The sequence below is a fragment of the Cladophialophora immunda genome (genome assembly GCF_000835495.1).
Source record: "Cladophialophora immunda strain CBS 83496 unplaced genomic scaffold supercont1.5, whole genome shotgun sequence".
Lineage (NCBI taxonomy): Eukaryota > Fungi > Ascomycota > Eurotiomycetes > Chaetothyriales > Herpotrichiellaceae > Cladophialophora > Cladophialophora immunda.
In genome coordinates, this window is record NW_015622545.1 from 2,908,481 (window position 1) to 2,918,664 (window position 10,184).

The 10,184-nt window shown below is 53.3% G+C and overlaps 4 protein-coding genes across 4 annotated transcripts; 1 reads left to right on the plus strand and 3 right to left on the minus strand.

Moving 5' to 3' along the window:
- Positions 1 to 44: 44 nt before the first annotated feature.
- Positions 45 to 1,095, minus strand: PV07_09165 (spermidine synthase; the record flags this gene model as incomplete). The annotated part of the gene is made up of 3 exons (XM_016396396.1): positions 45 to 322; positions 427 to 993; positions 1,062 to 1,095. 3 exons carry the CDS (start codon positions 1,093 to 1,095, stop codon positions 45 to 47), a joined length of 879 nt encoding a protein of 292 aa, XP_016246252.1.
- An 817-nt stretch (positions 1,096 to 1,912) lies between these two features.
- PV07_09166 (uncharacterized protein) lies at positions 1,913 to 3,951 on the minus strand (the record flags this gene model as incomplete). Its single annotated transcript, XM_016396397.1, has 4 exons — positions 1,913 to 2,612; positions 2,664 to 3,258; positions 3,318 to 3,420; positions 3,562 to 3,951. 4 exons carry the CDS (start codon positions 3,949 to 3,951, stop codon positions 1,913 to 1,915), a joined length of 1,788 nt encoding a protein of 595 aa, XP_016246253.1.
- A 68-nt stretch (positions 3,952 to 4,019) lies between these two features.
- On the plus strand, positions 4,020 to 6,467 carry PV07_09167 (uncharacterized protein). The gene is made up of 2 exons (XM_016396398.1): positions 4,020 to 4,975; positions 5,031 to 6,467. Exons 1-2 carry the CDS (start codon positions 4,681 to 4,683, stop codon positions 6,278 to 6,280), a joined length of 1,545 nt encoding a protein of 514 aa, XP_016246254.1. The 5' UTR covers positions 4,020 to 4,680; the 3' UTR covers positions 6,281 to 6,467.
- An 816-nt stretch (positions 6,468 to 7,283) lies between these two features.
- On the minus strand, positions 7,284 to 9,846 carry PV07_09168 (uncharacterized protein). The gene is made up of 2 exons (XM_016396399.1): positions 9,598 to 9,846; positions 7,284 to 9,547 (listed from the first exon to the last, which is right to left on the minus strand). The coding sequence occupies exons 1-2, from the start codon at positions 9,766 to 9,768 to the stop codon at positions 7,673 to 7,675; spliced, it is 2,046 nt and encodes a 681-aa protein (XP_016246255.1). The 5' UTR covers positions 9,769 to 9,846; the 3' UTR covers positions 7,284 to 7,672.
- Positions 9,847 to 10,184: the final 338 nt, after the last annotated feature.

Below are 10,184 nucleotides of genomic sequence, written 5' to 3' on the forward strand. Positions count from 1 at the left end.
CCCGAACAGCCTCTCGCAAAAAGCCTCGTTGTGAGCGTTGTTTCCTACTTCAATGCCTTTCGGGCGAACGTGGGGAGGACGAAGCTCGCCCGGTGGATCTCCTTGTTGTAGTATTTGCACAGTTTCTCTTCTTCCTCGGGGCTCCAGGATCGCAGTGGCTCCTTGACGTTTCGGTTGGGGTCCTTGCAGCAGACCATGAAACCAATCTGACCCGAAGGGTAGGTAGGGATCGTAGTGTAAGCGTATTCAACCACGGGGAATACTTCTTTACATTCCTTCTTCAGCTTGGTGATCAGAGGCAAATGAAGCCATTGGTTTTCGGCTAGAGAGCAACGGTGTGTTAGCGTGTTTTCTTTTCCAAGATATTTGTGGGAACAGAGCATTTGAGGCTCAAGGAAAATGTGTAGGGAGATGGGTGCGCACAACCTTGGGTAGTTATGACACCACCGTCTTTCAATGCCCCGTAGAGCAATTCAAAGTAAGGCTTTTGGAAGAGAGTCTCTGCAGGGCCCTCGGGATCACTACTGTCGGTGATTATGACGTCGAATTCGTTCTTGCGGTCTGCGAGAAATTTGAAGCCGTCTCCGATAAAGGTTTCGACTGCAGGGTGTTGAAACCCAATGGACATTCCAGGGAGATATTTCTTGCTGACGCGGATGACAGCTTCGTCGATATCGCACAGAATAGCCTTCTCCACTGATTCGTGCTTGACCACCTCGCGCAGGACACCTCCATCGCCGCCCCCAATGACGAGGACCTTCTTTGGATCCGGGTGAGAGTTCATGGCCAAATGTGTGATCATCTCTTGATAAGAAAACTCATCCCGCTCGGTGCACTGGATGACATTGTCAAGGACCAGGACTGTGCCATGGTCACTGCTCTCGAAGACTAGGACGTCTTGGTATTTAGATTTCTCATGGTGAAGCACCTGGTTGACCTTGAGGATCATGGCTTGGCCAGGCCACATGTCCGAGATCTCGCGGAACCAGCCATCTGCGACGAGGAGGCGAGTCAGGACGTGTACAGGCTTTGACACAGAGCAACGAATAGCGGCGACATACCTTTGATAGTGGGATGGGCGATTTCGGACATCATTGCAACCGGGTTGAATGTGGAAAGAAAGTGCAGAGGTTGAAACGAGCGAGTGAACGCGGGGTAACAGCGGCAGCGAGCCGTCAATGGACGTTGGAGAAGCAAGAAGAGTACAAGGAATTGTACAAGTGAAGAAGAGATAGAAAAAGAATTGAATGAGGAGGAAGAGGAGCAGACAACAGCCTAGATGGGGGTGGGCAGCAGGCAAGTTTGAGTAACGCTCCACTAGTTGGTTAACTGCTCAAGTCTTCGTCGTGTGACTGCTTCGACACTGTGAACCGCGTTGTTACCTCTCACTAAAACTTTTTTCTTTATTTTTTTTTATTTTCGGAGCGGGGCGAAGGGGGAGACCATTTGGCTGTCCCTCATCCATTCGTTGCTGTCGATTCGTCCCTGAGCCACCGACCAGGGTCACATCTCGCTGCTTCACTTTCTTCGCACCTCTCACAACTCACCATCCACCTCCACGCCCCCAGCCACTTCCTGGTTCGAGACACTGACCTACCTCACTACCTACAAGGAGAATGGTGTTTGTACGCCACAGCAATATAACTGAATCGGGAGCAATACCGCTTCCAAAAAAGGTGGGGGGCGGCAACCACTAGCCACAAGATGTCACCCCAAATCCCGGACCTTTCCGCTGATGATGGGTATGGAGACAGTGGATGAAAGGTGTGCAATTGCTTTATGGAGAAGATCCCTCCTACGGTGTATTAACAGACGGTAACAGCGAGCGGTCTTGTCTTCGCTTTGCTGATCGCCGATGTGGTCCTAATGACACAGAATGTTCAGATAAATGGCATCCCCGGGAAGTGAACTTCTATGATTGCTCCACCTCAACCTCCTTTGTCTCCTTGGCCTGTCGCCCACCAATCTCCTTCTCGAGGTGAATCTCAACGTGGTTCGTGAAGTACTTGGAAGGATCATGAACAGCCACTGCGCAAAGCATGGCAATAACACCGAAAGGTATTGATGACAACCAAGTGATACGGAACCCGTAAGCATATCCTAGCCGGGCTGCCTCGATGCACTTGGAGAAGACCGCTGCCGACACGCTGGGCACGGTTGCAGCCTGGTCGGGAACGCCAACCAGCGTCAACGAAACTGCTTCAATCAAGTCTGGGAGAGTCTTGGTCGACACATTGGCCGCCAGAGCAACCTCCGAGATACGGTGGGGGACTTGCTTGGCCGAGATCTGATTGAAAATGGACGAGAAGATGACGGAACCAACTGCTCCTCCGAGTGACCGAAAGGTACCAATCAGTCCGATGGCGACTCCCAGGTCTCGCTGGGGAACGTGGAGCGAGGCTGTTGTGTAGCAGTTGAGGGTGATCCACCCGAATGGAAGCATGGCAAGGAACTGCACGGCCATGACCCAGTTGATGTTGTGGGGAGTGATGAGTGCTGCCAGTCCAAAAAAGAGGGTTTGCATGAAGACGGAAAAGGTGAGCTGGATGTGGACGTGCTTGATATAGTGAACGAGGCCAGGAATGATAACACCTCCGACAAGCTGACCGGCGCTAATGGATTGTTAAAATCGACACTCACATCTTGACAGAGGGCAGACTTACCCAGAAGGGATGGAGTATACACCAATCTTGATCGGGTCGGCGGTGTACAGGTAGAGGATTGTTTGCGCGTTGAGCGCAGAGGCCGCAAAGAACACCATGCCCGCCACGAAGACAAGCATGAGCAGTGACGAGAATGACCGGAAACTCTTGAATAAATACCACGGGAACAAAGGATCTTTGGCCAGGGTGAAGTCGTACACGAAAGATCCCAGGAAGACAAACAGACCGAGGATCAATGGAGCCAAGGTTCCCGCAGCTGACCAGGGATAGGTGCTTCCACCGGAGTTCAAGCCATACAGGAAGACAGCAAGGCCAGAGACAAAGAGGGCGGTGCCGATGAAGTCGAGTTGCTTGAATTCCTGCCATTTGGTCAAGCCATCAGGGCGCGGATGGCTGGGCGGGAAGTACACGAGGAATGTGCCGACAAGCGAGAAACCACCGTATCCCATCGCGATATAATACATGACCCGCCAACTGGCGTGGGAGAGAAGGGCGTTGGCCAGAAGTGTCCCAGCAACCGCCCAACTTGCAAGGTTGAGTTCTGTCCAGGCGAGGCCAACACCACGGTATTTGTTGGGCAAAATTTCAGAGATGCCTATTCGAACAGATGAGAGACTGGACTTCGTAGCGGACTGGGGACCGAGGGAAGCTCACCAGCATAGGCGACCGAGACTGTTCCGATGGAACCACCGAGGATCACTTCGCCGGCGATGAGTTGATTCATTGTCTGTGCGCTGCATGCGACTGCGCCACCAATCTATATCAAACTCAACAATCAGCGCTGTCTTCGATAGAAAGACTGCAACCCAAAGTGGCTGAGCCCACGAGCAGCAACATGTAGGGCAAGATCTCTCGACATCGTTCGACATCGGGCTTTTGTAGCGAGGTATGGACTTACGACTGTGAGAAGCTGACCGACAAGGATGACATATCGACGACCGAAGATATCTGACAGTCTTCCTGCAATGGAAAAACCGACAGCCGCGGCGGCACCCCAGCCAGAAGGGATCCAAAAGTCGATGGTTTCACCACCCAGCTTCTGACTCAATTGTACCAATATGGGGGTGGCGAGGATGAAGCCGAAGATGATGGGTCCCGTGAAAGAGGTGCCCAAGAAAAGAGCTGAAAGAATGACAGAGAGACTGAGCCTCTCAGCGTGCTCGGGATTGTCCTCAAGCGCAGCTTTATGAGGATCTTCATATCCCTTTGTTGGGAGATCGTGGCCTTCACTGTGGGCAACCTCGATCTCAGCCTCCATGGTTGCCTTGTGCTCGGCGGTTTCCTGCATTGTGGGCACGTTACTGATGGGCACAACCTGGAGCAGTGGTAGGGGAAAGTGGATGAAAAACGAATCTGGGGACGGTGGGTGAGACGAGCCATGACTTTTTGTATCTGGTCCCAGCAGCTGCTAAAGTTCCCCAAAGTGGCTCTGATCAACCCCATGGCCCCTGTTCTCCCATCTTCACCATGTGGAGGACGCCTTCAAACGCTGCTCTACGCCCGTTCGGGCTTCGAGGCTGGGATCTAGATGGTCCATGAATCCGGTTGCTCTGACTCCTGTGGAGCTGGGAGGAAAGTACCAATGACTCTCCCCCTTTTCAATCTGAAGCAGGCGGGCCAAAGGCTTAGGCGTTGCTTGAGCTAACCCACTGTCTTGGAGCCCGGACTGCCAGGCTATTCCCCATGGTTTTGTGACCATGCCGGAAGTCTAAGACCCCACAAACGACGGTCAAACTCCGCGCATGGCTCCCTCGACATCGACAAGGGACCTCGCTACAAGTCGTGGGGCTGGGACATTGTTTGCGGGGAAATCCCACTTCCATCCTCCATCCATCTGACATGTCGTGGCACTGCCGAAACCTGCCGATGACGGGTTCCGCAGTGTATAATTGGGAGAAGATGACTTATGTCAGTTATGGACAACACCCTCCGACGAGCAGCTTTCCAAAGGTTCCGTTAAATAGGTAACGCCCTGTGCGGTTGCTGAATCACGAGTCCTCCCAGCAGAACCGTGGAAATGGCTGACACATCTCCTGTTGTACGTCCTATCCTCATATGGGGTCCCATCCTTCTTCTTGTGGCGTACTATCCCGCCCTTTTGATATATCGGCTGTTCTTCTCGCCTATGAGCAAGATCCCGGGCCCATGGATAACAAGAATATCCGACATCCCCGAGGCAACCGCTTTGAAGGACAAAAGACGTGCCGAATGGGCAAGTGAACTCTTTGCCCAGTATCCAGATTCCGTTGCAGTCAGGACACGTCCAAATGCAGTTTCATTCAACCACCCAGATGCGGTTAAGGCCATCTATGGTGTGTGAATTTATTGCTGCCAATCATCTGAGCATCGAGCTGACGAAGATCCTAGGCCATGGAAAGGGAGCAGAGGAGTTTGGCAAGTCAAGTTGGTACGACGCCTTCTCGACAACGGGAGAATCCCTGTTCTCAACGCGGTCCAAAAAGAACCACGCACGGAAGCGGCGTATGGTATCCCACGGCTTCAGCATGCAGTCTCTGTATCTTTTCGAGCCCTATGTCGATGCCGTGATGCAAATCTTCCTGCAGAAAATGGACGAGTTTGCCAGAACTCAGCAACCCTTTGACATTTACTTCTGGTTCGAGCTGTTTACTATGGACCTGATGGGCGAACTTTCCTTTGGCCATAACTTCGGCGCCATCCAGGGTGGGCAGCCCGTCAAATATTCCAAGCTGGTGGAACTTTCGCAGCGCTTTGCCAATCTGAGCGGCATGCTACCTTTCGGCAAGTACAATGTGAAAATTTTGAGCATGGTGCCGTCGCCTTACATTCAGGGCCTGTACAAAGCGCGACTTGAATACTTGGAGTACGCCAGACAGGCACTGGAGAAACGATTTCAGGATAACCGTAACCAGGTGCCACTTGGTGGCAAACCGAGGCAAGACATCATGCAGCGCTTCATCGAGGCACAGGACCCGGAAACAGGGGGGCGGATGGACTTTCCAGAGCTCAGGGCCGAGGCGTCCTCGCTGATGGTGGCTGGAGCAAGCACCGGCAGCGTCACCATGAATTGGATGACTTACTATCTCAGCAAGAATCCCTCTGTGAAGGACCGCATCATTCAACAACTCGAGGAGATGTTCCCTGACAACCTAGACGCCTCGACGCCTCTCCCGTTCTCGATGTTGAACAAGTTGAGCCTCCTCGAGGCCACCGAGATCGAATGCCTGCGGATGCACCCACCCATCGGCTACGCGATGCCACGAATGAGTCCGCCCCAGGGCGCCGTCATCTGTGGCGTTTACGTCCCGGGCAACGTCGACGTCGGCGTGCCCGCCGCCACCATCGGACGCAACCCGATCGTCTACCGCGATCCGAATACTTGGAACCCGGACCGCTGGCTGGACGAGAAGGCTGACCTGGCGACGATGAAGACCTGTTTCCTGGGCTTCGGCTTCGGGAGCAGACAATGCATCGGGAGAAACGTGGCCAATCAGTTCATCATCAAGATGATCGCGACCTTGCTGTTGAGATATGACATTGAGCTTGAAGATCCGAACTTGGTTCTGGGCACGAAAGAGTTCACGATCCTCAAGCCGGATCGGAATTACAATGTCATCCTGCGGCCGAGGAAGCCCTGAGCTCGTTGTAGTTGCAGAGTCATATATATGAGTCTTGGACTTGGGGTTATGATCACCAGTGACATGATAGCGGTCATCACTGACAGGGAACAACGCCGCAAGGGGGAACAGCACGCTTGCTCCTTCCTCCCCGGCTTACAACCCGGATATTCAACGACATTATAGTGAGCCATTAGGCCGATGTAGCACAAAGCGCAGAGTACGCATGAATACATTTATAAATATTACAGACATTTCCCACGGAGGACCGAGAAACGAGTTGCTTTTGATGTTTGTTTCCTCCCTCCACTACTCCACCAGGTGGAGCGCCTCCGATTACCGATTGCCGACGTGTACCTCGTCCAAGCAGGTCTAGAGGGGTGGTGGGTGGCCAGAAGAGAAATTGGTGGAGGGTGGCCCCCAGTCTAACTAAATAGCTGGCCTTGAAAGGGGTTACTTAGGCATGGTCACTTACAAGCCACCACTTAAGTTGGTCTCCTAGCACTAGGATAGGACCGGCGCACCTGCGACCGAGGACCATGCTACGAGTAGCGCCGAGGTACTCGTAAGTATCTATCCAACACCACCTATAGTAGTAGATACCTACATAGGTACGCGACGCGTGGTAGCAACTAGCGAGCCGAGGAGTTGGTGATAATGACTGGGAGTGGGCGGTTTGTCCAGGGCGCCAGACGGGCCGGTGGAGCGGGCCGGGCAAAACAAACCAGGTGCCAGCCAGCCCTAAACTCAATGGACCCCGGAGATATAATATAGACACAATCACTCTGTACTCGGTATGGAGTGCACGGTAGACGGTAGACGGCACGGAAGATTCCATGCCATGTGGCATGTCCAACGCTCGGTTACTATACTCCGTACCTCGTGGTCCTTACCCAGTTTAACTACCTACCTACCTACATGGACCCCGGACCGAGTAGACACGCACTATAACACCATCGGACGGGGGTGTCGGCACACAACACATCTAGAGGACCTCGTAACCCCCGTACTTACTTCGTAGCACGTCCGTCGTCCTCGGTATGATGAAGAGGAAGGAAAGATGCGTCCAAAGTGATTAGTATCCTCGTGCAATTTTAATCCGAGGGGATCTATCTAGAGAGTATGTCCGTCCAGCCCACCCAGTCCAACAAGTGTCCAACCGAGGTCCCGTCATCCCAAAGGACATCAAGCAGCAGCCATTCATTGCTCCCACAATCGTAAGGGCGGCTTGTTGCTGATGGCCCAAATAGCCCGGATGCCCCTATGCCCTTATTGCTTGATTCCCGTATCTATCCAAAGCAAACTCCATCCCAATCCATGTCATTCAGTCAGTCAGTTGGTCGCTTTTACATCCCGTCGCAGTTGATCTTGTTGATCTTGTTGATCATTCCGATTCGTTCCTGAAAGTGCCACTCACAACCCCTTGAACCGCTCCCATCCCGCTGCCCCGTTCCTCGTCGGACTCGCTCGGCCCTCTTCAGCTACTTTGCCGCTGACGTCTCTTCGCCTGCCCATGCCCTTACCAAACTCTGCTCCGAGACCTGCATACCCACTGTTCATGTCGTACCCAGTCGAGTTCGAGGTTTGTCTGGCTCCGTTCCATTGTGAGGGAGAAGCAGTCTGCACCTTAGTGATGTTGGCGCTCAATCTTCCGATGTCTTCATCGTCAGACGTGGAGTAGACCTCGAAGTTGGCAGAATAGTCGCTTTCTGTCTGCATCGTCCGAGTTCGTTCGTACATGTCCTGAACCTCCGTGATGCTGGCTCGAATGTCTACCTTTTCGTCACCATCATCGCGAGATGGGGATACAGTGCCAACAGACTGTCGCAGATTGCCGTAGAAGCGTGACTTGCCACCGCTACCGACGAAGCTGGACGGTCTGCTGTTGGTGGGGGTGCCTCTGAGAGGTGACTGGGCGTTGCCGTCTGCGTTTTGGAGGGCGGCTCGGGTACCGTCAATCTGAATGCGGGAATCCCTGACCGGTGTGACAAATGCATTTTCATCATTGAAAGATGAGCGCTTAGGTGTAGGAGGATTCATGCCTAGAGGCTCACGGCTTCTTTTCTTCGCCGGAGAGTCGGGAGATGGCAAAGGAAGCGATTGATGCAAATTGGACTTGCTCGCGTTGTGCGAGGGGATGTGAGTCTGGCTATTGTTTGCAGATATTGGCAAATGAACCTGGCTGTTGCGTGCTGGAGAGCCGTGGTACCAGTTCTCCCGTTCACGGTGAATCTTGTTGGAAGTAATGTCCACAGCGGAAATGGCAGACACAGGGGATATAGGTCGGACTTCCTGGTCCAGTTCTGCAGAAGCCTCCTCGCTCATCGGGCTGGGTACGCCTTCGTAGTCGAGATACGACAGCCACGAAGATGGACGAGATGGTTTCTCCTTCAATATGGATGAGCGTTCAGGGCGGAAATCAAGTCCACTGCCAGCCGATCGAGAATTTGGAGAGGGATTGACTGCTGATCCGGGTCGTTCGGGAGATGAATTTCGTGACCATCGCCAAGGGTCCTTTTCGTTTTCGTCCAATTCTTTGCGGAACTCTACCCTGGAGTTGCGAGCGCTGTCCCCCCCATAAAGGGTGACGCTGTCAGCGGAATCGGTCCGGGTGTGGATAAAAGGGACTCTCTTGAAGCCTGAAACCTGCGACTCCCTCTTGGCGGCCAGCGCTGACGATCTCATGTTCCTCTCTGTGATTTCCGATTTGTTCCGTTTGTGCCTGGATGTGAGGTTCTCTTCCAGAGGATTCATGTCTGGCGGCAGCCTGGAGATCTGTCGGAACTTCACGCCCAAGTAGATGTCCAGGAGGAGAGACACCAGCATCAGACCGCCCTCGACACACGAGAGCAAGAAGAAAGCGTTGATGATCTTGTATGACAGATCCGAATCACTGAACAACGTGCTCCACCCATATTCGTTTTTTGTGTAGTCTGCATGTGCCACCCATGCGCAGAAGACCCAGAATGGAATCAAGCCCGTGTCCAACATGGCCGCAAAGATCATGTAGCTTGCTGTGGAAGCAGGAGTGCGGCTTGTAGGTGCCCGGGCAAGGTGGAAGACCGCATAGAGGGTGTGAAGAATAGCAACCGCCGGAGCACAGCGAATGATCCAACCCACCGTCGCGGAGGTTTTGTTGATGGCAATGACGCAGAAGAGGCTGCCCAGAGCTCCGACCAAGGCACAAACTCTCAAGAAGAGTTGGAAATATCGGACCCGGACAATCTTTTTGCGAGTATTGGGAGGCATCGGTTTGGCGTTGAGGTTGCCGTAAGGAACGACTATGTACTGCGAACAGGTTAGTCAAGGAGCTTCATCTCTGCCTCAGAGAAACGTACGGAATCAGGATGCTTGTTGAAATCAACGAGTGGTCCATCTTGCTTGGGTTTCGGAGGTTTGGGAGTCCAAGAAGCATGGGTTGCAGCCTTGGGATTGAAAGCACGATCAGTTGGGCTCCCAAAGGTGTATGTCGAGGGTCGGTCGTAAATGAATGGAGGTTCGACACCCATGCTTTGCTGGAATGCTGTTGCTAACGATGGGACGGAGCTGCAAAGAGTGGAATGCTCGTGCGGACAAGGGAAATAAGAAAAGTCACGGTCGTTTGAGGGGCTGGTACTGGTGGTTGGAGGTGATCCATCCAACCTTCTATTTACCGTCCGGGAGTTGCCCAGCAACGTCTCCGCCCCCATGCGCAGCCCCCGAGCCCCGCCCAGCCTTGCCAAGCCACCACGAGGCTGGACGAGGCTGGGGTTTTCAAAACAGGCTGTCTGGTCTGGCTGCCTATGTATGGAATCATCTCTGGGGCGGCCATCCTCACAGACAAGAGCTACGGTGCATTGGCGAAGACGCAGTTCCACATCTCATCGACGGGATGCGAAAAACATGCCGTCGAGATAATCCAGGTCTTGCGTTTTTGAATCCTGGG

What these genes read in the sequence shown, in the direction of transcription:
- PV07_09167 (XM_016396398.1), top strand. Translation starts at nt 4,681, where the DNA reads ATGGCTGACACATCTCCTGTTGTACGTCCTATCCTCATATGGGGTCCC. An exon ending in TGCGGTTAAGGCCATCTATG is followed by an intron (nt 4,976 to 5,030) that starts GTGTGTGAATTT and finishes CGAAGATCCTAG; the next exon opens with GCCATGGAAAGGGAGCAGAG.
- PV07_09168 (XM_016396399.1), bottom strand. Translation starts at nt 9,768, where the DNA reads ATGGGTGTCGAACCTCCATTCATTTACGACCGACCCTCGACATACACC. An exon ending in TCAACAAGCATCCTGATTCC is followed by an intron (nt 9,548 to 9,597) that starts GTACGTTTCTCT and finishes ACCTGTTCGCAG; the next exon opens with TACATAGTCGTTCCTTACGG.